The following is a 26364-nucleotide window of genomic DNA, read 5'->3' as shown; positions in this document are numbered from 1 at the left end:
GAGCGATGCTAGGGAGTTAACCTTCTTGATACTGGTTCAGAGTCGGCCATTAAAGTGGCGAACCGTGTCTGACGTGGAGCGATACGGTCGAGGATGGAACCTGTCTCTCTTCCACAGCATGTCTTTATCCTGTCTTCCTTCTCTCACCCCAACCAATCACAGCAGATGGCCCCGCCCCTCCCTGAACCGGAGGTTTCGTCCTGTTTAAGGGAGTTTTTCCTTCCCACTGTCGCCAAAGTGCTTGCTCACAGGGGGTGATATGATTGTTGGGTTTTTCTCTGTATGTATTATTCTAGGGTCTACCTTACAATATAAAGCACCTTGAGGTGACTGCTGTTGTGATTTGGCGCTGTGTAAATAAAACTGAATTAAATGGAAAATCCTGATTCACACAGATGTGTAGTTGTGAATGGGAGAAGGCGTTTCACAGCTCTCAGTGCCAGACATGGGTACTCCTTTGAGACAGGACTCCAGCCCAGGTCCAGTTTGCCCCACTGCAACTTTAGAGTGCTGTCGGTGGAAACTTCCCGAAGCTGGGATTCCAGATGTGAGGGCAAAGCAACATCATTTTCCGTGGTATTCACAGAAAATGGGTCCATAAATCCACACATGCCCTTCTCAGGGATCATCAAATGACTCTGTCAGTTGTGAAAGGTGCTGACAGGCTGAGTCACTGACCTTCACCTGAGGGGAGTTTTCTGAGGTGTGGGACAAAAGTGGAAAGATGTCCATCGTTTTCTCCTGGGCCCTCTTAGTCCACAAAGCAAGTTTCTCTCTTGAAGTGAGATGTTCAGCAGTGAGAAAACGTCACAGAGGTAGACAAGCTCAGCTGTGACCTTTGAGTTGGCATGATAATGTCTAAGAGGAGACTCCTTTCTTCTTTGTTTTCTTTTCTTTTCTCCGTGTGATAAGAGAAGACCTCGTTCCTCAGTTCAAACAAACACTTGAGGACCAGTCCTGTCCCATCTCACCTCACTGTGGTAGAGCAGCTGGACATGATCTGCTTCCATGTCCTCACAAAACATCTGGAGTTCACAGCATTGTTTTCAATGAAGTTGATTGTTTTCACTTCCATCATCTCGTGGAACTCTGGTCACATCGTTTCTAGCTTCTGGTGCACGATCAAGAATCAGCATAATGACGCCCTGACAGCTGCCAGTCATTGAAGCTGCAGCATCACTGCACACCAGTTCTGCCAGTCCAGGTCATTCTCAGTGAAACATCCTGAGTGTTGGTAGCTCTCCAAAACAGCCAGTCTTCATGCAAACTGCTGTCCCAGCAATAACGAACAGAAACCAGTGTCAGGTGGCAATGGTGACATCAGTGGACTCGCCTAGTTGCAAAGAGACAAATGGACTCTTTTTATTCTTCCCAGAAACCGATGCTGTATGTCTCAGGCCCTGTCTGTGATACGGCAGCTCAGTGTCATTTGTCACTTTCATCTTCATCTTTTGTTTTAAGAACTTCTCCATATCTAACTGTAAATGGCAGACAGCGTCTTCTTCTGCTTGCTTATTGAGCTGATTAAACACCTCTCACCAAGCAGTGGGGAGCTGTATTGTAACTGAGATTTTCATGGGTGAGAGTAGTCCCCGGTGTCTTTGATTAGTAACTTATGATATCACGCGGTCCACAGGTGTAAAACTAAACTCACGGTGTGGCTGGCGGCCCATCCATGGTTAAGAATCACTGCCCTGCACCATTTACTGATCACAAAGTTATATCAATTAAAATAAACATATCCACCATCTCTGAACCTGCTACTAACTCTGGTTACTGGAAACCCAATAGCTCACTATTAAACAATAATCAGTTTCAGACAGAAATAAAAGACTTGATCTCCACGTTCTGGACAAAAGATACTGATTTTAGAAGGAACTGATAACTTTGTAAATTTGAAACATGGTTGTTAAAAAGTTCAAGGAAAGCCTAAGAGGCTAATATTGTAGCAAATATTTTCACTATTTCCAATAAAAGACCAGAAACTTTATTAGAGGAAGAAGAAATGGAATTGGCAAATCTTCAAGTTAAATTAGACGACCTGTCAGAAAGCGATGGGAGCTTTGAAGATGAATCTTCTCAAAAATAACAAATCACCAGGAACAGACGGTCTATCTGCAGTTTTATCAGGTTTTTGCTGCTGAGCTGGGCCCGCGTTGGGACTGCCCTCTCTCATTCACAAACCCAATAAAGATCGTTTACTTCAAGATAATTGGCGCCTATTTGTCTGCTTAGTAATGATTACAAGACGTTTGCTCTAATTTTAGCAAAGAGGCTCAAAATGGTCCCGAGCTCCCTCATAGATGAACACAATCAGGTTTGTGGCTAACAGACATAACCAACAATATCAGATCAGTGCTGGACATTTTAGACTACTGTCAACTTTTTGATGACAATGGAGTCGTGTTATTTTAGGTTTTTGTGAAACACCAGTTCACAGTCCTGACATAAACTTGGCTTTGGAAGTGACTTCATCTGCAGAGAGACTACAGAAACGCTAACAGCTCAGTGACACTAGCTGGTGGAACCTGTCCTAGATCTGATCTGTCGACAGGCATCAGGCAAGGATGGCCTGTTTCTCCGTACCTCTTTTTACTAGTCGCCCAACTCTTAGCAGACCATATTAGATCCAGTAAAATTCAATGTATTTCTCTGCTGGACAGAAGTCTGATCATCACTCAGCTGGCTGGTGGTACTACCCTAACCCTTATTCTGAAGAACAAAAACCAAATGTTGCAGCTCTGGAGTCAGTGAAAGCGTTCTCTGGAGCTTCTGGCTTAGATCTGAATATTAACAAGTGTGAACAAAGTGCTGAAGTCTTTATTTTGGAAGGACATCTTACAGAAAACTACAGATCTACAAAAGAAGCCTGACACAGTAAATATAACTGACCTGATTATGGCCAAGTTTTATATACATAAGTGTACATTCAGAGGCACTAACCCTGCATTATGTTCTCTAAAGATGAATTCAAACAGCACATTCAGTGTGTTCAACCATCACAAAACCTGAAGGCAATTAAAGCTGTAGAAGCCTCTTTCTCTAGTCTGTTATCGCCCCCTAGTGCGAAACAACCCTGCTGTAAACTGCTCTTTGCATAGAATTATTTTATTTTACTTGTTTATGTTTGTCTTTTTTCCTCCACTACAACATTCATGAGTGTGACCACGAAGAGCGTTACTTTACATCATTCCCTTACCTTTATTTCTCATATCAGTGTCATATCATCTTTAATGTCACCTGCCTGGAGCTGGACTCTCTCAGGGTGGTGTCGGAGAGGTGGATGCTGTCCAAGATAAAGGTGATGCTGGCGAATACCTCCCACACACTCCATGACATGCTGGTCAGCCACAGGAGCACGCTCACTGAGATACCCATAATGCACCATGGAATGACACAGGAAGTCGTTCCTGCCCATGGCCATCTCCCTGTGCAACTCCTCCATCTAACACACTGTGAACACTGCAATAGTTACAGCCTTTTCCACACGCTCTTTTCTATTTTACTGTAATATTCCTGTCAGTGTTCTTGATGCTTATTTATAATCACCTCTGTCAATCCTTGATGTACTGAGCCCTCTCCTGTACTCACTCTACACCTACGACTGCACAGCCACTAACAGCTCCAACATCATTGTGAAGTTTGCGGACGACACTACAGTGGTGGGTCTTATCACCAACGGTGATGAGACGGCTTACAGGGAGGAGGTCAGCGCCCTGACCCACTGGTGTCAAGACAACCATCTCACCCTCAACGTCGCAAAGACAAAGGAGTTGATAGTGGACTTCCGGAGGTGCAGAGAAGTACACACCCCCATCACCATCAACGGCGCTGCTGTGGAGAGAGTGAGCAGCTTCCGGTTCCTTGGTGTACATCTGGCTGAGGATCTTACGTGGTCAGTACACACAAACAAAACAGTGAAGAAGGCGCAGCAGCGCCTCTTCTTTCTCAGGAGACTGAAAAGATTCGGCATGAGCCCCCGCATCCTCAGGACCTTCTATCACTGTGCCATTGAGAGCATCCTCACTGGATGCATCACCACCTGGTATGGCAACAGCACCGCCTACAACTGCAAAGCTCTCCAGCGAGTAGTGCGGTGCTCTGAACGGATAATTGGAGGTGAGCTTCCCTCCCTCCAAGACATCTACAGGAAGCGGTGCCTGAGGAAAGCGGGGAGGATCATCAAGGACTCCAGTCACCCCAGCCATAAACTGTTCAGACTGCTTCCATCAGGAAGGAGGTTCTGCAGCATCCGGTCCCGTACCAGCAGACTGAGAGACAGCTTCTTCCACCAGGCCATCAGACTGCTGAACACGTCATAGACACCTCAGCTTCACTACTGGAACTTTAACATTATGCACTCCACACTGTACAGTAACGCCACTGTTTTGCACATATTCAACTCTGTATATTTTATATATTTATTATTGTTTACTCTATTTAATTTGTAAAATATGTGTACACACACACACACACACACACATTTAATATTAACATTTAGTAATGCATACACTCTTATATTGTACATATATTTATTACTCTCAGATGTAGCCATTCTTATATTTGCTTGTTCTTACGTTATTGTATTTTGCACACCTCTGTTGCTTGTGAAGCTCGCACACAAGAATTTCACTTGCATGTACTGTACCAATGTACCTGCACATGTGATGTGACAATAAAAGTGATTTGATTTGTTATTTATTATTGAGTGATTTGTATATATTGTGCTTTTTCTTAAATCTGTAACATATTGTATTGTTAAATAGTCTGTTTCTGTTACTGTACTGGAGCAACTGTAAACCACATCGTTTCCTGAGGGATTAACAAAGTATGCTGATTGTGATTCTAACATTGCTTATCTGGATATGTACAAGATCTTTGATCTGTAATGTTCTGTGTTTGAAATAAAGTACGGAGCTACGGCTGTGCAGGTACCGTAAAAGTACCAGGTACTATGACCTAATGCAAAACCCTGAAAACCGTGCCACGCCAGTAGGTAGTAGTAGGCTTTAGTGGTGTATTTGTGTGGATGCCTCAAAGGCACACTGTTGAGTTCCTGTTTCTCTTTATTCTTTATCCTTTATTATTCTAGTTGCTCCGTTTCTTTGCCGCTTAACTACTCCCTCAGTTTTCAGTCGATTTTCACCATTCAAACTTTAAACTGTTCTGCTATTTCTGCTTTCCACTGCTATATCTTTTGGTGATGATAACTTTTATACTTTTTGAGATATTCAGCTTTTTATGCCATTTTTTGGCCCATTTTGCTGACAGGTACCACATTATCAGTGTGATCACTAGTTTTGCTGCTGAGTCGTGTTTTAGCTCAGTGAGATGAGCAGCCGTTCTCAGAGTAGGAGGCGCGGGTTCGAATCCCGCTTATGGCAACATTTTCTTCAGTTAACACTTCAACTGTTTAAACTTTTCCACACAAATTTCAGCTTTTTCACCTCTTTTCAGCACAATTTTCAGGTTCCTTATCTCTTTGTTGCTGAACATTCAGCATTTTCACCTCTTTTCTGCGCATTTAGCTTCTTCTGCACAGTGCACGTTTTTTTCCTCTCATCATATCTTTGTTTGGGACCAGAACTGGTTTGGCGCAGTGGGATGCGCAGCTGCTGTGAGATCTGGTGGCAAGGGTTCGAGCACTACATGGGACAGATGCTGGACATCTCCCCTGCTTGCATGTAATCTGCTTTCTTGACAGTCTTCAGTGTAGTCTTTCAAATAAAGCAGAGTTCAGCTTCTACACCTGTTTTCAACAGATAGCTGTCCTGCTGTTTTCAGATTCCACTACACGGCGTTCACTGCATTTTCGCAGGAAATGCAACCTTTTCTAGTGTTGTTGTTGTGACAGTCAATGTCCAGTAGGAGGCGGCAGCGCTCAGTCGTAGAACGTAGAAGAAGAAACCCGAAAGTGGAGCTGCTAACCCGTTACGGATTACCTTCAGACCGACCTCGAGAGCCTCAGGTGCGTTTTCAGGGTTCGCGCTGTTCCTCTTTACTTGTTTTCGAAACGTCTCGTTGATCCGCCGCCTTACTTCCGGTTTTGGAATTTGTGGCGGGAATCAGCGGCGTAGTACTTCCGTTCAGAAATCAGCTGATTTCATACGGCGCGGCAGTGCCGGTGGGCACGCGCACGGAAAGGTGTCGGCGCGCTTGACACTTCGTCACGTGCCACCAGGTAACGCTCATTGATAATCAGTATATACTCGGTTAGTGACCGTAAACTCGATGAGAGGACGCGCTGAGACAGCCACTTAGCGGTCACCTGTGGCCAATTCAGGACCCGCTGTGATAGGTCAGGATTGGTGTTACTGGATTATCGATCCATCACCTCCCAGATTGATGTTATTGATTACTGATGTGGTCCTTATGATGAGGACTCTGGGCATTCCTGGTGCATTCCAGAAGTCCCTCATGTCTCCTATTCCTGACGCTCTTCCTTGACCTCGATGAAAACGTCACTGAGGTCAAAGGTGAGAAGGAGAACTGCTGAGGACTCAGGAAAAGGGAAGAGGCGTGCACTTAGAACCGGAACAACCTTACACTTTTTTTTTAAAACTTTATTTAACAAACAATGAGTATACAACATACGAACAGATGAAGTATACAAAACAACAGAACATGAACACACAAAGCCAGGGGTAAAGAAAAAGGTAACAATTATAAGAATACACGCAAAAATTCACATACATATATTGTTTTGAGCCTTTTTGTTGGTGGAGTCTGATATTGATTGTATGTACATTTCCACATCCTTAAAATAATGACAGAAATATGGTGTTTTATTAGTAAACTTACATTTATGGATAAAAAATTTAGCTAAAAGTATTAACAAATTTATCAGGAAAAAACATTTATCATACTTCTTGGGGAACTTAAAGAAACATGAACAACCTTACACTGGTGTCTCTTTAACAGGAAGTCTGGCGTGTTGAAACTACAATGTGCAGAAGACGAACTACAAAAGGCTGGTCTAGCTTCACCACAGTGTGTGTTCTTGTTTTATGGAGGTCATAGAAACGATAACAGTCTGTAAAGCATATCTTTCTGGTGTTTTAAAGGAGGAGGAACATTTTCTGCAATACTGCTAAAATGATGATATTACTAAAACTTGTGTCCCAAAACTCTTCATCAGTGTCACGCTGAGCGTTCAGAGGCGAGCCCACTTATTGGTCCTCAGTAACTGTTTCCATGAAACAGCAGAAATGAAGTGAACTCAGCTTCTGTTTCTCAGCAGTGCTGTAATCTGTAGTGGAATACATTTTAAAGTAACCTTCCCAACACTGGACATTACTAACGATCACTGATCATACAAGCACACTTTGATCAGTTCGTATAGATCATAATGTTGCGCTCATACAGCGTTCTGTGTTCTTCATGTGACGCTCAGGGTTCAGCTGTGAGTTTCACTGCTGCTGATAAAAGCTGTAAATAAATATATATACAGGTTCTGAATGAAAAGAAAAAACACTTAGAATTTACATGATCTGCTCCGCTTTGGTTACTGCGATTATGTTTTCATGAATGGTCGGATGGATAACGAATTATGGGACGCCATTTTCTCCTCCCTTTTCATAAAGACGGTCCAGTGTCTCCTCTGCTAAAGGAGGTCATAAAGGAAGCATTGAAGCTGCTTCCCCTAGTGTATGGACAACTGAAGCGTATGTCAGTGAGGAACCTTCCTGATCAAAGTGGAATATTGGAACACACCTCACGCAGTCTTTCCTCTTTCCACAGGAAGTTCCTCCTCCAACATGGCTGACCCCTGGCAGAACGCCATGGACCACGCTGTCGCCGTGGCACGAAAAGCTGGAGAGGTCAGTCGTCATCTTCCTTTTTCTTTCCCACCTGAGACTCACCTGTCAGGGCCTACAGGTGATTTCATTATGAAACAGAGGAGTCTCAGGAAGTTCATTCTTTTCACCTGAACGTCACTCGCCCATGTGACCTTCAGGGTCAGCTGACGACTGCTTGACAGTGAGCCGCACGGCCGTCACGACTGCAGAATCCGCTTCCTGCCATTTCTTCACTTACTGAGCACGCTCCAAAACAGAGGGGGTGGAGTCACTTTCTTCTTCTCTGAAACGTTCTGAGCGCAAAGAGGAAACAAAGGCTTTTATCTTGAAATCTCAGGTTAACCCCAGATGACAGACTTAGTAACTGAAACTATTGGCTGATCAGCTTCTGATTGATAAGCTATCAGTGCATTGATCAGGAGTAAATATTGATCAGTTATTGGTGCATTGATCAGGTGGTGTGTGACGCTCTGCGTGGTGACAGGGCAGTGATGACGAAGAGTTCGGTGGTGGATTTAGTGACGCAGACCGACCAGAAGGTGGAGCAGCTCATCATCCAGTCAGTGAAGGAAAAGTTCCCCACCCACAGGTATGAAGCTCCACCCCCTCTGTGCATGTCCAGTCGGATTATTGATCATCAGTTTACAAAGATAAGCGTTATGATCAGATCCAGATGTTCAGGGATCCAGCTGTGTGCTGCTGAGGAGTAGCAGAGATGACCTGCTGGAACATCTCTGGCTGCCGTCTCGTGGCTCTTCCTCGTTCAGCGTGTAACGGCTTCACCTGTTCTGTGCGATTCAGGTTCATAGGGGAGGAGTCAGTGGCTGCAGGTGAGCCCTGCGTCCTCTCTGACTTGCCCACCTGGATCATCGACCCCATCGATGGCACGACCAACTTCGTTCACGCGTGAGTTTGCACTCTCTGACATCATCATTGCAGCTTCTTTGTTTCCTGTGGGCGCTCAGAGATAGTGCTGGGCCATACTGTTCACGGTAGCACCGGTGTAATGTCGGGCAACGATAGGAAAATGAAAGATGGCGATAGAATATGGGTAAAACGCGCATGCGCAGTGCCTTTGTTTTCATACGCACATGCCGGTGTCGTGCCAAACTCGGTATCCCCGACAGAATTTGTTTCCCCTGCGTCGGGAGCACACGCTGGACTGTCCAAATCACGGACAAACAGTATCCCACATTGTTGATTTTGTTGATACTCCTGACATTTTTGAGATCTTAGCTCTTTATACAACAAAGTTATAGTGGGATACAAATAATATCAGGCTGATCCTGCCACAATTTGTTCCCCCTGTGTAACTCACGGACAAACAGTCTCCCACATTGCTGATTTTTCGTTCACAAACACTTCTTATTATGACGCATTACTCCTGAAACTTTGGAGGATTTATCTCTTTATATAGTGAAGTTACAGGAGAATAAAAATAGTTATCAGCCAAAATGTTAATGGTTTATTAAAATAATCCCATCTGATACCCCGTGAGCAATAAATATATCATTTTCTGTTGTAACCCTCAAACTGAATGGTAATGTAACGATGCTAATTTTTCACAAAATGAAAACATCAGTACTTCCTGCTCCCAGCACAGGGGAAACAAATTCTGTCGGGGATACCTACTTTGGCACAACAACGGCTATCGTAGGCGGAGCCTCGCGGAGTGATACGTGCTGTGCTTCAGCATAATGTTACCGTGTTGTGTGTGTTTAACCTCTTTTTAAGTGTTGTGGATGTTATACATGGTTATGCTGAGGATGTGTCGGCCAGTTTCCACTGGAAACGCTTTTTGGTTAAACTGTCAGCGAGGAGTTTGCACTGTTACATTTTATATAACTTTAATGCAGATAAAACAGCTGCTTGTTGAAGTGAAAATACATTGATGGGTTTTTGCACTAATAAAGTTGTGGAGTTGTAAAGCATTTTGTCTCGTGTCAGTTATATCGTTATCACAAATTTTCAAATGTATATGGTGATAAATATTTTTGGCCATATCGCCCTGCTCTACTCAGAGAGTGAGGCGGGGTCTACGGCTCTTCTGATCGATTACCTCCAGATCTGAGGTTTATTTGGTCCAACTGACTCAGAGGGAATCGATCAGAGAGTCACTGAGAGATCGATGAAGGATGATCAATGTTCAGCTCGAGCCGTCCCTCAGCGGGTAGATCGATGATGTGATCATCATGAACGTTAGGATGAACCTTTACTTTGAAGCAGATGACTTCCTGTTTGGCTTGGTGTTCGGCACACTGAATCAGCTCATTTAAAACGCTGATGGGCACTGGTTACCGTGGTGACCTAACAGGTAAACAGACCTGCTCTGCAGGAACACGTATGACGGTGCCAACACGTTAACTTCCTGTGTCTGTTTCTCCTTCACAGGTTTCCTTTTGTTGCCATTTCCATCGGATTCGCCATCAACAAACAGGTCTGAGCCCACATCAGCACCATCCTCCTGACCTTTGACATCAGCAGCGACATCACAGGGCTGCAGCCCTGACTTTAGTAGTCGATTAATCAGATAAGAAATCCTTCTGTCTTATTAATGAGCAGCAATAAATACTGAAAAGTGAAAACGGGGCCGCTAACCCCACGCAGATTTTTCTATGCGTTTGCACCTTTCGTCCACACGTAAACGGCGTTTTCGGTCACTGAAAACGGAGATTTTTAAAAACTCAGATTTTGCGTTTACATGTGGACGAGGAACACGGAGAAAACGCAGCGTCAAAGGTGTGCGCCTCGTTTGACATCACACTGTGTGCCATGTTTTTGTGAAATGAATTTCTACAATGGCAGACTTGGACAAAATACTGTTAATTTTACTCTCTGCAGAGTTTACATGCTTACAAACAGTTACTGTCCCTCCACACATAGGACTCAGTTCTGCTTCTATGCCCCGACTTTGTTTACTCTTTCCCACCCAGGCTTCTGATTGGTCAACATTCCTACACGGTTAGGAATATATCGCCAACTGCTGCTTTGGCATGTTCCTAGCAGCGTTTTCCTTCATTTTTGCGTCTGTGGAAGGGATTTAAAAAAAGAAAAGAAAACAGAAAATCTCCGTTTTCAAAAATCCCCGTGTACGTGCAGACGTAGCCTCAGGTGAGCCTCGGTTACTTGAGCCCGGGTCTCATCCCTCTGGTGGAAACTTTTCAGAGTGGCGCCATTTCTGGTTTTATCTTTCTTCAGTTGAGCTTCGCCCTGGCTCACAGGCGCAGCATCACCACTGTCTGCTTCACCTGGGAGTGTTTCCTTAGGTGGAGAGGTGGCGTGGCTGTTCCCACACACGCGTTAGCAAGCGATGGTGCTCCACCTGCTGCAGCATATAAAATGACCAAAAGAGTAAACGCGGCACCTCACCTGCTCCTGACTAGGTGAGGTGCTCAGCATCTGTTACCATGGCGATTTGGCAGCTAAAAAGAGAAAATCAGAATCAGCATACTTTATTAATCCCTCAGGTAATGTGGGTTACAGCTGCTCCAGTACAGAAACTGCTACAGATTTAAGAAATAGCCCTAATATATAGAAATCCCTCAATAATAAATATCAAGGATTAACAGCAACATCAGAGTAGAAAGAGCGTGTGCAAAAGGCTGTAACTACTGCAGTGTTTACAGTGTGTTAGATGGAGTTGTACAGGCAGATGAGTGTGGTGCATTATGGGTAATCTCAGCTTCTCACGGAGCGTGCTCCTGTAGGTAGCACGTCATGGAGTGGGTGGGAGGTATTATCCATCATTGTCTTTGCCTCTCTGACACCACCCTAACGAGTCCAGCTCCATCCCCACAACATTACTGGCCTTGCGATCAGTTTACTGAGCCTGCTGGCAAAACGTCAGCGCTCTCTAAACACTAACAGGTAGCTTCAGGTGTTCAAGCCACCTGAGGATGAGCATGAACGACCTCACCTGTTGACCTCACAGCGGCCTCTACTCTTCTTCCCCTCCCTCAGGTGGAGTTTGGCGTTGTCTTCAGCTGTGTGGAGGACAAGATGTTCACGGCGAGGCGGGGAAAGGGAGCATTCTGTAACGGCGAGCCGCTGCAGGTGTCCCGGCAGGAAGGTCAGCGCTCAGCGAATCGATAACCAATAAATCAGTGACATCACTTATGCGGGCGGTCGATCACCTGTTTGTTTATCTGTGTGTGATGTCATCAGCCGTGGAACAGGCGATGGTGGCCACGGAGTTTGGATCGGACAGAGACGCCGACGTTGTTGATAAAATCTTCCAAAGCCTCCGAAACATCCTCTGCCTCCCTGTTCACGGGTAAGGCTGCCGCCACGTTGACATCACTGCACGCTTGTTTTCCCATAGCTGACGTGTCCATCCGTCTCAGGGTGCGCGGGGCGGGTTCCGCCGCCATCAACATGTGTCTGGTGGCGTCGGGCTGTGTGGAGGCGTACTACGAGATCGGGATCCACGTTTGGGACGTGGCTGCCGCGTCGTTGATCGTGTCCGAGGCTGGCGGCGTGCTGATGGACGTCGATGGTAAGCTAACCCATCAACAGCACATTTCCCTGCTCAGGTGTTTCCAGCTAACGGTGTCTCCGTGTTCAGGTGGCGACGTGGACCTGATGTCCAGGAGGATCATCGCCGCTAACAGCAAAACAATCACAGAGCGACTCGTCAAAGCGATCGTCCCCTTCAGTCTGCCCAGAGACGACGCCACACCACCGAAGAAGAGCTAAACACACACTGACAGGTGTGAGGAGCACACCTTCCTGTTTGGAAAGTTTAAATAAAAGTTTTCTATGAAAGCACCCGCGTGTTTGTGTGACTGACGGCAGGTCACCATTGTTAAGGTTCAAAATACTGGGGATGGAGACAAGAGAAAAAACCACAATAACAACACTGGTCCGGCCGGGTTGAGTCAAACGATGATTTTAATGAACACACGCGGGAGATGGACACTGTATGCAGACAGCCTCAGATCTCAAAATGGTGGAGCATTAATCAAACTCTTATAGCCTCTGGTGCCTCCACCTTATCATAAAAGCCTAAACATTCACATGCTTTTCTCTCACACGGCGCCTAAGCTACGACCTTGGCTCCCCGTTTATCTGCTCCTGCTGAGTTGGGGCAGAAAACTCCAGTATATTCTGTTCTCTATAAAAATGTTCAAACAATTTTTTTTTTTTTTTTAATGTTAAAACTCAACTTCCCATGGAAACGGAAGACAGGACGCCGAGGTGTGTTAGGACAGCTTTTATTCATTAAACTTGGTTAAACAGGTAAAGTGCAGCGAACAAAAACAGGATGCTCAAACTCCGCCTCCTGAAGTCTGCTCAAGACATGCTAACAGATGCTAAAACTGGCAGCTTCCATCGTTAGCTTGTTAGCTGAACTCTGATTGGCTGCTCATATTTGGTCCCTAATTAGTATATTTGTGCTGAGCCAATCAAAACACAGGGCCGCCCTGTCATAGCAACTGATGGGTGTAGTGGGAGGTCATACTTTAGGAGTGGGTGGAGTCAATCGCTTAGCAGCACATGAGGGGGCGGGGCTCCAGCAGGCACGGTGACGGGCAGAGGACAGAGGTTGTTAATGCGTTTAACCGGAGAGCAGCGCTGTTTCCTGAGAGGAGTGCAATTGGTCAGCGTCTGCAGAGAGACAGAATTCTGCACTGTGATTGGCTGAAAAGAAACATGGTTGAAATAGCGCATCAGACTTTCAAAATAAATCTCAGACGTCATTGTTGATGACGAACAACACCATCTGGTGATGTCACTGACCATGCGGAGGCGATGAGTGTAGAGTGGCTCTGGCTCCTCGGGTTTTCTGGTCGGAACGGTAACATGCCAACGCTGAAGCTCCGCCTTTATTTCTGCCAGACTGAAGAGGACCGCTGGGTCAGCATGGTAACGGTTAATCAGCTCCACCAAACGCTCCTTATAGTGTGACCTGTCAGGAGAAAGGGGCGGAGCCTCTAAGACCACGCACATCTGGCAGAACATCTTTACTGGGAGCTGTGGTCTTACTGGCAGTATCCTCGGTGTTCAGGTAACGCAGGTCGACCACAGGGCTCCTCCCTCTGGCTGCCATCGTCTCTCAGCTCCAGCACTGGACAGGATGCTGGAACGGGAACACACCTGTCAGTGACTCTAGGACAAAGGAGATGCCAGGTAGACAGGTAGAGGTCTCACCTGGCAGAGCGGTGTCAGGTGAGCTGACCTTGGGCGGTTCCAACCAGGAGGGAGACACTCTGTAATGCTGAGACAGGAGACAGCACACCTGTAAAGTACTGATCACAGAACAGCTGGGAACACCTCAGGTTGATCTGCTGGCTCTCACCTGCAGCAGCAGGTGGAGGCGGGTCAGGCTCCAGTCCCTCAGGTAGTACAGGCAGTCTCTGGGGTGGTGAGCATGAAGACCTTTGCTCGTACAGTCTGCAGAGAAGCCACAGGCCTGCAGAGGTTAAACAACACAGGTGTCAAGTCTCTAACACACCTGTCTCGTGCACCTGGCCACTTCGGTGCTGGAAGCCGAACCATTTTCTTGTTAACTTCAAAAACATTAAAGAACTCAAATTATCAGCACGATGAATAATCAGAGCAGGTGCCTTTACTCATAATCAGACCGTTTATAAGGTGAGACGCTGTGATTGGCTCGTTTGATAACGATGTAAATATGAAACCGAGGAACAACTTTCAGTCGTCTAACACTCGTTACCCACAATCCATCTCTCTCTGACCAAACACCTGGAGCTCCACTTACACACAGCACAGCTGGAACTCACCGAGCCCAGAACGAAGCGCTGACTGCAGCCGCCGCAGAACTGATGACCGCACTGACTGCAGGTGAAGTGGAGACACCCCCCTTTGGACAGGCTGAAGACCAGCTGGCAGTTTGGACACTCTGAGGACACAGAGGGAAACGTTAGACCAGGACGGACCAGGCTGAGCCTTAGTGCGACTAAACCTCATTCGTCCAGGTGGGGAAATCGCTGGTTTGAGCGAGGAGTCGAGTGAAAAGACGTAAGGCCATCTCAGAGTTGAGGAGGGGGCCACCATCCTACCTACAATGCTGTGAATGCAGCCAACTCTCGTTGAATGGGACTCTTTGATCAGTGGGCGTGGCAATCTGCATATTACTAATGATCATAAACTGACCTCACAGCCCACTGGTCATTCAGTGGGCTGGTTTCAGCCATTATGTAAATATAATATATTTAATATAAGTCTGAAGTCTACACTTCAGACTGTGTGGCCACCCACGGCTCCAACACCATTGTGAAGTTTGCTGACGACACAGTGGTGTTGGGTGCCATCTCCAACAACGATGAGGCGGCCTACATGGATGAAGTGAAGAATCTGGCATCGTGGTGCCAGGACAACCCACCTCCAGCTGAACGTCGGCAAGACCAAGGAGCTGGTGGTGGACTTCAGAAGGGGTCAGCACAGAGACTACAAGCCCATTATCATCAATGGAGCTCCAGTGGAGAGAGTGCAGTCCTTCAAGTATCTTGGTGTCCACATCTCCTCAGACCTGACATGGGCTGCCCACATTCAGGTCCAGACCAAAAAGGCTAGGCAGCGCCTGTATCACCTTCGACAACTGAGGAAGTTCAGGGTCTCTCCAAAGATCCTCAGGATTTTCTATACAGGCGCTGTGGAGAGCATCCTCACACAGAACATGACATCGTGGTTTGGGAACAGCTGTGTGAAGGACCAAAAAGCTCTCCAGAGAGTGATCCGTACAGCAGAATGCTGCTGCAGGATTGCTCTCCCCCCGCTTCAGGACACCTACACCAGGAGATGCCGGACTAGAGCAGATACTGAAGGACCCGTCCCATCCTGGCAACAAACTGTTCCAACTTCTGCAATCTGGTAGAAGGTTCCGCATCTTCCGGGCAAGGACAGAGAGACTCAAGAGGAGCTTCTATCCCCAAGCCATCCGTGCCCTAAACACACACACCCGCCCTCTCACATCATCTATAATTGACTGAGATAGGACTCTTCCAGACACTAAACCAAGGCACAATGTACATTTCAATTCCTTTAATTTTAAATATGTTTATATTGTCTATCCTGTAAAATAGTCAGATGTCTATTCATATTAATGTACAGAATTCACCTGCTTGCTGCTACTACTGCACATTCACCCAATGTGTGTGTGTGTGTGTGTATATATATATATATATATATATATATATATATGTATAATGTTCTTCCTCTACACCCCCCCCCCCAATTTTTGCACATGTCGAGGAGCGTGTCAGGCTACATTTCACTGTGTGTTATACTTGTATAACTATGCATGTGACAAATAAAGAACCTTGAACCTTGAAACCTGCAGTCAGCTGACACTGAAGAAGTCACCTGATGGTGGAAACGTCCAGAAGGACACAATCAACATTTGGACAGTTTGTAAACGGATGTTCTTATACTTCATTCACACAAGCACTTTTTCTGAGCTGTTAGCGTTAGCGTCTAACATGCATCACATTCACTCTCCGATGGATGCGTCGCAGAGCAACATGGTGTCCAAGGATATTTGGCATGCAGACTACGGGAAAGCCAGGAATCAAACCACCACCATTCAGTCAGTGGATGACCTGCTCTACCGCCTGAGCAGCCACCATGTCCTCTGTTCGTGGATGCTAAACGTTAATGGAACAGCTGGAGACCAGGACAGACCAGGTCCCGGCATGTCAGCTCAGAGCCCCCAGGCATTGCTTTCTGGGTTTTTTGGCGAGAACACCCACGCCGATCGTTGACTGGACCGGGTCAAGTCCTCTGAGCGTCACGCTTTCGGTGATTGAAGGCCTCGTGTGTTAGTTTGTAAACAGCAAGAGTAAAAAAGCCTTCAGTCACATGCTGACTGCTTCCACTTCTACCTGCTTGCTTATAACCACCTGAGTGATGGGGTGAAACATTAGGTTCAGGTCCTGCAGGAGGCCCTCAGAGTCTCCTGGACCTGGTTCTGGGTTCGTACCGATGCTGCTGTACAGCTGGGAGGTGCTGTGAGGGTCTGGCTGGTTCTGCTGCTGCCACACTTGGAACTGCTCACAGGACAGACCCTGATGCTCGGGGGACCACTGCAGAACACAGGGACTGTGGTCAGGACCCGATCTGAGGCTGGTTCACCTGTGTGTGTGCGTGAGAGAGTGTCTTACAGGTGATCTGCACTGAGAACAGGTGCTCTTCTTACAGCTTGGACAGTCCATCCTGAGGCGCTGGGCCTCGTGCAGCATCCCGAATGAACACTGAAACACCAAACAACAGTCATCTCAACAAGGTTTATTCTGTAAGGTCAACGGCCCACAGTAATACAAAGAAACCCAACGAACAAGCACTCAGCGACAGCGGGAAGGCAAAACTCCCTTATAACAGGAAGAAACCTCCGGCAGAGCTCAGGGGTTTGGTTGGGGGTCGGGGGAGGAAGAGCCAGAGATGAATAATCACTAATGATTAAATACAGAAGGGTGTATAAACACATGTGAGTGAAGAAGAAACACCCAGGGTTGGATCAGGTGACCCTGAAGCCTCCCTTATTTATGCTGCTATAGGTCTAGGCTGCTGGGGGTTTCCCATGATGCACTGGGTGTATGCTTTAGCAAAAAGGAAAGTTTGAAGCCTAATCTTGAAAGTAGAGATAGTGTCTGTCTCCTGAATCCAAACTGGAAGCTGGTTCCACAGAAGAGGGGCCTGAAAACTGAAGGCTCTGCCTCCCATTCTACTTTCAAATACTCTAGGAACAACAAGTAGGCCTGTCGAGTCGTTTGGTACCGGGCCGCGAAAGTTGAGGCTCAGGTGTGAAATGTATAGTTTTCAGGGTTTTTATCGGTTTTCAGTGTTATTTTGTTATCGTTTTGATCGTTAACTCAGTTTTCCTGGGTCTTTTCACGTGTGTTATGAATAAATCTTCTTTTTTTCGGTACCGGTACTAGTTTTATTTTGTAGTATTTATCCGCGACACCTTAAAGGCCGGTCCGTGAAAATATTGTCGGGCATAAACCGGTCCGTGGCACAAAAAAGGTTGGAGACCGCTGCTCTAATGGTTAAGATTTTATTTGTCATGAAGTCATGGCTCAGGACAGGCTCTGACAGCCACGCTGCAGAGACAAAAAGTATCCCACAGCGGGTCTGAGGACCGAACGTCACGCAGCAGATGATCACAGTTTGTATTGATACTAGCAGCGGTATTCATTTCTTGCTTCTGTGAGCTTCTGGACTGCGAGGCTCAGATCGTTCGGGTTCTTACGTGAGCACACCAGCAGAAGTTGGGCATCTCCTGCAGAGCTCGGTCTCTGAGTTTCCTCTGGAACAGCTCGTGGACGTCGGCAGGCAGAAAGTGGCGGATCTACACCGACAAACAGACACGTGTCAGAACTGGTCATCGCCACGTAAACTAGGCCGGAACGCACCTCACCTGTGTATCCAGCAGGTTGAAGTAGTCCATGGACTCTTCCAGCCCGCCCTGACCTCTGACCTCCGGTCGGCCACACTGAGGGCAGACCAGCTGATCGACATTGCGCTCCTTAATGGCCGTTGTGAAGAACATCTTGAAGCACGTCTGACACAGGAAGCAGGAGCAGTGCGTCATTGTGATGATCTGCGGGGAAACACAGAGAGAGAAGAAGAACATCAGCCGGCTGCGCGCGCTCTGATTGGCCGGTTCAAACCTGTGGCTCACCTTGCTGAAAGACACCTGCTCTTGACAGATGGGGCAGCTGTGGCTCAGGAACCTGAGAGCTGATGCGAAGTCTCTGTTGATCTGGACCGCCTCCAAGACATCGGCCAGACTGTAGCTCCGCCCCTCCATCGCCATCAGAGACAGAAAAACCGCCGCCTGGTCCGGAGGGAGCCGCGCCGCCATCCGGGACACAGACTGGAGAAGCTGCCGAGACGCCAGAGTCTGGCTCACCTGGTCCGCTTGTAACTGAGATCTCTGAGGACGCTGTAGCTCGGGTGCTGCGGCGGATGGCCGTCTCGTAACTGGACGGCGTCGCTCTGCTTCTGATTGGACAGATCGTGCAGACGAGTCTCCATCTAGCCTCAGCTCACCCATCATCCTGCTGAGGGGTTCTGTACCTGCGGGAACCAGAACCAGGTGGGTTCAACTTTTCTCACGTTCACCTGGAGCTTGTTCGTGTTTTCTGAGACTCACCTGAGGAGGAGTTTAGGAAGGGGTTGGTGTGGCGGTTGGAGGTGAGAGGCAGAGCACTGAAGTCAATCCCCAGCAGTTCATCGGTGTATGACCTCGCTGCCCTCACCTCCCCACTCTGCTCACGCTGGCTGGAGTGGGCGGGACTTTGGAAGGTGACTTCAGAAAGTTGGCGACGCTGCGGGGAGGAGGAGGTGCAGTTGTGCAGGGGACTTTGGAGGCTGCAGAAGGAGAAACCACTCTCGTCAGTCCATCTACGTAACCGAAACACTGACTGAACACACAGTGAGGAACTGACCTGTCAGCTGACACCTGTTCACCTGCAGGGGGCGGAGTTTGCACAGGGCACCTGCTATAAAGGGGGGTATCCTTCTGGAAGGCCCGCCTCATCTCTGACACGAGTAGTGACAGGTTGGACACGCCCTAGCAATAAGTGGCATAAACATAATGTTTAGAGTGTGTTTTAGCTCCACCTTCTGCCTGTGTGGAGGCTCCACCTTCTTAAACATGTGTTTTCAGGTATATTTTCACTAATAGTTAGTTTTCTGTTGGGTCAGACCTGTCCACTGAGCCAGCTGACTCAGCCCCACTGAGCATGCTCAGTACATCTTACCTCAGCCCAGTTTGTGAGCGCGTCCAGCCTGATGTTCCCGGCAGCGTCCACGCACGGACAGGTCGGGTTTATCACCATGGAGACCGATGGGCAAACATAACAGCGAGGCCTCGATGATGGGTGCGTCTCGTGGAGCCAGATGCATACTGGGATATTATACTCACTTCCTGTATAAAAACCAAAGCGCCAGCTTGACCTTCATGATGTCACTACAAACAGTAAACAGACAACATGGCCGACAGCTCGGAGGCTCACCTTCGTACTGAACAGGAAGTGTCCCGGCGAGAAACAACAACTTCTTCTTTTGTTTATTTGGGAAACCTGAAACACAAACTCTTATTCTGAAACAGGAAATCGCCCTGATTTACCAAGCCAAGTCTCAATATGCGTACTTGTGCGTACTCGTGATACGTCATCAGTCGGAGACCAAGTACTGTTCCTATTTAAAGTACGCATCAAGCCGAGAACGCGAAAAAGTCCCGGATGTGTTCTCGCTCCGCCCGTTTTATCGAGCGTGCATCGGTGGTGACTTGTGTGGACTTGGTACAGTTAAATATCCCAGAATGCATTTCGTCCAAAACTGAAACGCGGCAATGGCGGACGAGCGCGGCTAAAAACTTTTAAATATTCCTCTTTCTGGGTCACAAAATAAACTTTTAAGTTATTTTCAGGCGAGAATGTAGCTGTGTAAGCTTCAAATATCTGCTCGGTTTATCAAGATATCATATTTCCGAACGTGCGACGTTTCGGAGACGTCTGTGACCCGCCAGCTCCATAGCAGACAGCGAGGTCGAGGATCACTAGAGCCGGCGAGAACAGCGGACTCCCGGCACATCGTTCCCCCCCCCGTGGTCTTTCACTACTCAGGTTAAACATGATATACAAGTCTCTCAGGTAACTTCAAAATGTCAATTTTTTGGTTTATTTCAGTGTTTTATTTGCTCCTGTGTTTTGGCTGAGATATGTTTCAATTCAGGAGGAAAGTTTTTCACCAGCATGTTAATATGTGGAGATTCTGAAGGCTGTTTCAAAATGATCAGATTATAATTTAAATATTTGTTCAGTTCTCTTCCAAACCCCAGCAGCTGTCTGTAATGTTTGAGTGTCCACTAAAATAAAAGTGTTCTAACAGCTCACCTGCTTTTTATTAAGGCATGCATGTACACTGATTTTATTAATAGAGATTTCGCTACTCAGGTTAAACACGATCTATAAGATACTTGGATCACTTCTAAATACTAATGTTCGGTTTATTTCAGTGTTTTATTTGTTCCTGAATAAATCAGTTTGGCTGTGATTGAAGTTAAGCTTCATAACATATTAATCACAGTTAAATTAAGAGGCTCCAGACCTGTGATATCATCAAGTACGCTGGCGTTCCAATTGTACAAATCGCGAGAGAACGCGATCACGGACTCGTGCGCTTCAGAGTTGAGAAAGGGCCTGACAAAATAAAACAACAGGAAGTCATTTCTGAGGTACTCACAGTAAAAATCAACGTAGAGACGAAGATCAGGGAACAGAGACTGAACCGAGTGAAGGTCACACAGGGTCTCACCTGGATGCAGGTACCCACACTGAGGAAGACAGTGAGGAAGAGGAGGATTAAACCACAGTGATAAGGATGCATTAGCCAGGGTGAGGAAGAAACATTAGCTAGAGTAAGGAAGAGAAGGAAAGATGAGCCAGAGTGAGGAAGAGGAGGAAGAGACAACAGCCAGAGTGAGGAAGAGACAACAGCCAGAGTGAGGAAGAGGAGGAAGAGACAACAGCCAGAGTGAGGAAGAGGAGGAAGAGACAACAGCCAGAGTGAGGAAGAGGAGGAAGAGACAACAGCCAGAGTGAGGAAGAGGAGGAAGAGACAACAGCCAGAGTGAGGAAGAGACAACAGCCAGAGTGAGGAAGAAACATTAGCCAGAGTGAGGAAGAGGAGGAGGAAGGATAAGCCAGAGTGAGGAAGAGGAGGAGGAAGGATAAGCCAGAGTGAGGAAGAGGAGGAGGAAGGATAAGCCAGAGTGAGGAAGAGGAGGAGGAAGGATAAGCCAGAGTGAGGAAGAGGAGGAAGAAACATTAGCCAGAGTGAGGAAGAGGAGGAGCTTGCTTTTAGCATGTAGCTGCCGAGCTAACCCCAGTTGACCGGCTAGCAGCAGCAGAAAGTTGTTATCAGACTTATAAAGTTTAATTTTGAAGCTCAGGGGCAGCTTCACGGTCTCGTTCTCACCTCCGTCAGAGTGCGGAGCTCCGCCTCCCGCTCGACCTGCGGCATCTCCCCCACAAATGCCTCTCAGAAGCGGGGAAGAGCTTGAACATCCAGCCGCTCCCACAGTCACATGCTAACAAGCTAACTGACCCGACTGGAAAAACAGACGCGCCCTCTTCCGCCCACAGAGTTTCAGAGTAAAGGCATAGCCTCGCAGCTGGAGGGTTACTTTATTTAAAAAGGCTCGTGGTTTCAGTGAATTGATCAGTACATATACTTTATTGAGCAGATACATATACAGGAAGTTTAGGCAGCACGTGACCACACAAAGACTCAAACTAAAGTTTTCCATTTTTCTCTCCTTTCTTTGAACTAAACCTTTTTTCTCCACAATGTAAACTTTAATTTAAACCCAAGCTTTATTGACACTGATGTCTGATCAGCCTGATTGATTGAAACCGTCTGCCGCAGATGAGTCAACTGTGGGCGTGGCCTCAGACGGGTGTGGCCCTCCACTCTTTGCCCTCGGTCAGCGCTCTTGGCTGGTGGATGAACACGCTGTACCGGACGCCCTGATTGGCTGCCGCCCGCACAAAGCGGCTGTTTGCTGTCATGGTAACGGCCCTCAGCCAGTCTCCGGTGCCAAAGATCATGAGTGAACGGCGGTTGATCTTGGCACTGGGCGTGAGGTGCAGAGTGCGCTCCGACGGCTGGTCATCCACCACGTGGAGACGGGCCAGCAGCTTCTGAGCGCGCTCCTTCTCACCAGGCCCGCCAAGCGTGTTCAGAATGACCTGGAAGTCGTGGACGGCGGCACGGCAGGCAAACAATTCCTTGCCCTCCATAAAAGCGTCGAGCTGCGGAAGCACCTGCTGGCGGCATTCCTGGGCGGCTTGCTCTGTCAGCACATGCTCCCTGAAAGCGAAGTGGCACCGGCCGTGGCTGAGCGATGACACGTACGTGATGAGTGTCGTGATGTCCAGATTCACCCGCCGGCACTCTTCCACATGCACTTGTGCTGGGAACGCCAGGCTGGCCACCACTGTGCCGCGGTCAACCCGCGTGAGCTCTGACGTGTCCTCCTCCTCCTCGTCCACCTCACCATCCTTGTCTTCCTCAGCTTGTTCCTCCTCCTCCTCGTGCTGCTGCTCTTCCTCCTCCTCAGTTGCCACAGCATTCACAGCCACGATGTCACCGCGGACGGATACGCCCATGTCCCGCAGGTGGTCAGCCATGGGGCTGGAGACGCCGTTGTAGAAGGCGAAGATGACGTGCGGGTGGCAGTAGTGTACAGGCTGCTGGCGGCTTGCCTGCAGGAAGTCCTCGGCCTGCCGTATGATGCTCTTGTCGCCATACTGGCCCCGCCCCTGCCAGATGTTGTGAAGAGCCTCCGCCTTCCTGCCCACTGCCTTCACCCAAGTGTGTCCCCCGTTGGCGACCACATCAACCACCAGGGTGCGGCGGTGCCCGGCAGAGTCCTGGTAGGTGAAGACGTGCAGCAGCGCTGTGATGTCATCCAGACTCTGTGCAGAGTCCACGATGGCTGTCAGGTGGGTGAGGTTGGTGCTGTGCAGGTGAGACTCCTTCACGTGCACCTCTCCTGCCTCTACCCGCTGCAGGAAGCGCAGCTCGGCTCGCAGTTTCCCACACAGCTTCTGGTGACCCTCGACACCCAGACACAGCGTCTCCGCCCGCTGCAGCAGCTGCTGGGCAGAGCTAATCCTCTGTTGGAGCACAGCCTGCAGGGACATGGCATCTGCATCACACCTGAGGACACCTGAGGACAAAGAGCGTATCAGAGAGGTCACTTCCTGTTTGTAGCCAAGATAACGACTCCAAACGAATCATTCAAAGTGCATCTTCCCGATTCACCTGCACAGGTCAGGAAGATCACCTGCAGTGACAGGAAGTCAGGTAGCCAGTGACTAAACCCAGTCTAACCTGTTTTATGATGTCATCGTAAGTGTTTATTTCACTCTCTGTTTACACCCAAAACCTTTGTACGGCGCCCGTCTGACGAGACACCACCTGCTCCGCCTCGTTTCACCTAGCACTGATATCGCCATCCTTCTACGCTCACCGCCTGTCACGGTTGGGGACAGTGGGTTTAAAAGTAAAAATTTTTAGTTTGTTTTTGTGACATCGACTCATTGAATCTGTTTTAAATGTATTTTGATTCTCAGCTTAAAGCTCACAAAACTACTTCAACAACAGCAAACAGCAGGTACACGCATTCCACACAAAGACGTTCACAGACGGGCTGAAAGTCGACATCTGACAGATTCTGCAGGTTTCCTCACGCTGAGCTAAACTGACTGAACCAGCAGCCAAAGAAGATCCAAAGTACGCTTCAAACATCCTCATTCATCCCCTCGGAGTTTGGCTCTTACTTCCTGCACAGCTCTCTAGGGCTGTTCGATATAACGATATATATCGGATGATGATATAAAAACATCTCTCGTTTTACGCTATCGTTTGTTTCGTGGTGTCGCAAAATAAACTGTTTACAGTAATATTTTTTCATGGCTTTGATGTCACTGTAGAGGCTATATTAATTTCTTAAAGTTCTCTCTTTCTCTTATATATAACCACCCTACAGACAGACAAGCGCTTGTTTTTATACGTTGTCGTTAGCAACAACAATGGTACAACCATCGCGTGTCCGCTTGTTTATTTTCCACATACACCTTTCACAATAAAGCTCAAGATCCTGTTGAGACTTTTCAAAATAAACTGAATCACGTGAAAGATGCAGAGTGTTTACGGATGAGAAAAAATAAACCTTAGACTCAAACGTTAGAGCAGGCTTTTCCCCGCAGCACGCCGTGTAATAAATACTCACAAAGAAAACGGCGGCTGTTACAACTTATGTCTAAAAATGTATCGTTTCATGCATCGGTTAAAACACTGGACTCTAGAAGCCCAGCTGGAAACACTTCACGCAAGTCGAGCTGCCCGAGATTCACAGAATATGTTACATTTTTGTGATTTATATCGTTATCGGACGACAGATGATTTATATCGGGATATGAGATTTTGGTCATATCGCACAGCCCTACAGCTCTCTCTCTCTCAGTGTGCTCACACACCAGTTTACCATCAAAGCTCTGCTATCATCATGAACCAGTCGCTGCTGTGTTCAGTGTGTCGGCCTCTGACGTCACAGCCCCATTTCTGCTCTACAGTACTGAACACACGTAAACCTCAATGACTGCTCAGCTGTGTCTGTAATCAAACCTCTGTAACTTTGCTTCCCTTCAGCAGCACCAGTTCATGTTCACATGTTGATTCATGGTTTTCTTCAGTTTTTGTTCTACTGCAGAATATTTTAAGGTCATCTGCTATAAAAAGCCAGGCCAGGAACATCTGCTTCATGTTTTATCCTCAGTTACTTTGACACAAAGCTGTGATGCTCACACCTCTGATGAAGTCTCACAGCTTTGTTTGTATACATGGATATAACTGATAAATGAATTATAATATTTCTGTCTGAGGCTAAATTGAATGAGGACCTTGTGAATCAGAACTGCAGATTGTAGAAACCAGCGATACGCAGACCTAGCTTTGGGGCACAGAGCTTGTACTGCTGCCATAATCCCAACTCTACCCTTTGAGTGGATTACACATGAAGTCTGATGACGTTGTCCTCTTATTCAAACACTACAATGAACGAAGCAGCTCTCCGACCACGTCACAATTGAGACACATCTGTCGACTTCAGCTAACCTGAACAAACATGAACCCTCTGCAGGGTCGCGCCTTCAGCATCACCCCATCAAAGGTCGGGCAGTTCTCCAAATTCTTCCTCACCTCGTGACTAACCCATCTATACTGTACTGTAAGCGTTACTCACAGAGCTCTTCCTAAAGGTCAGAGGTCAGGAAAGTTTGATGACGTCAGCTGTTGTACAGCTGCTGCATGCTGCTTACACAGGTGTTTATATCACACACGCTGCTGATCCGGTCTATTCACTACTGATAATTGATCGCTGTCCCGTGCGGCTTGTTCTTCTTGAAGCTACCCACGTGATCTGAATGCAGGCGATATTTCTGAGGTGCTCTGATAAGATAAGATAAGATAACCTTTATTAGTCCCACACGTGGGAAATTTGATTGGACAGCTTTGGGTTTTCCTTTACTCGACCCTTAAAGCTGAAGTTTGTACAGGTATGAACTCACCTGTACAAACTCGCATACCTTTGAACGTTAGCTATGATGCTAACATGACGTCAGCCCGGTATTAAACGTTGATCTGTGACGTAATTCATTTAAATATATATATTTTTTAAAAAGTCCAGAAGCTAAAAGGAAACTTTGACGTTACTTACGGCAGCAGTGACGTGTGCGCGGCAGAAATGTGCTACCTGCGAGGCTAATGCTAACGCTAACTGACAGCAGTTTTTTCCTCTGCGGCTCTGCTCAGCTGGCAGGAAGAGCCCGGCCGCTTCCGGCAGGATTTTCAGAACAAAGGCGGAGTTCAAACCTTAAATAGAAAATAAGAGCTCGTAATAAGAGAGGCTTGCACAGACCAGGTTCCGGTCACTGCTGCTGTTATGGATGTGATCCCAGGTGATTACCGGTGCTAGCGCTTGATGCAGTGTTTTGATTTTGTTGCCACTCGTACCTACAATGCAATGCGC

General features: G+C 47.3%; 3 protein-coding genes across 3 annotated transcripts; 1 reads left to right on the top strand and 2 right to left on the bottom strand.

Annotated features, from left to right (window-relative positions):
• The first annotated feature begins 5914 nt into the window (after positions 1-5914).
• Positions 5915-12513, top strand: LOC146612679 (inositol monophosphatase 1-like). Its single transcript, XM_085376911.1, has 9 exons — positions 5915-5968; positions 7741-7820; positions 8255-8388; positions 8601-8705; positions 10191-10236; positions 11760-11868; positions 11964-12072; positions 12143-12294; positions 12364-12513. Exons 2-9 carry the CDS (start codon positions 7758-7760, stop codon positions 12492-12494), a joined length of 849 nt encoding a protein of 282 aa, XP_085233037.1. The 5' UTR covers positions 5915-5968; positions 7741-7757; the 3' UTR covers positions 12495-12513.
• Positions 12514-13005: 492 nt separating this feature from the next.
• On the bottom strand, positions 13006-21834 carry LOC146612678 (E3 ubiquitin-protein ligase RNF31). Its single transcript, XM_085378126.1, has 17 exons — positions 21747-21834; positions 21012-21102; positions 19781-19846; positions 19526-19692; positions 19211-19335; positions 18916-19133; positions 18442-18839; positions 18178-18360; positions 18010-18108; positions 16922-17011; positions 16741-16843; positions 14543-14661; positions 14098-14211; positions 13950-14016; positions 13785-13878; positions 13539-13707; positions 13006-13406 (listed from the first exon to the last, which is right to left on the bottom strand). The coding sequence occupies exons 1-17, from the start codon at positions 21789-21791 to the stop codon at positions 13278-13280; spliced, it is 2277 nt and encodes a 758-aa protein (XP_085234252.1). The 5' UTR covers positions 21792-21834; the 3' UTR covers positions 13006-13277.
• A 142-nt stretch (positions 21835-21976) lies between these two features.
• Positions 21977-26148, bottom strand: lg18h7orf25 (linkage group 18 C7orf25 homolog). Its single transcript, XM_085378209.1, has 2 exons — positions 26053-26148; positions 21977-23502 (listed from the first exon to the last, which is right to left on the bottom strand). Exon 2 carries the CDS (start codon positions 23474-23476, stop codon positions 22220-22222), a length of 1257 nt encoding a protein of 418 aa, XP_085234335.1. The 5' UTR covers positions 23477-23502; positions 26053-26148; the 3' UTR covers positions 21977-22219.
• Positions 26149-26364: the final 216 nt, after the last annotated feature.

The sequence above is a fragment of the Diplotaxodon limnothrissa genome, linkage group LG18, assembly GCF_057381915.1.
Source record: "Diplotaxodon limnothrissa isolate DT_005_m linkage group LG18, D_limnothrissa_male_GT1.1, whole genome shotgun sequence".
Classification (NCBI taxonomy): Eukaryota; Metazoa; Chordata; class Actinopteri; order Cichliformes; family Cichlidae; genus Diplotaxodon; species Diplotaxodon limnothrissa.
This window is presented reverse-complemented; position numbering and strand designations above follow the sequence as displayed.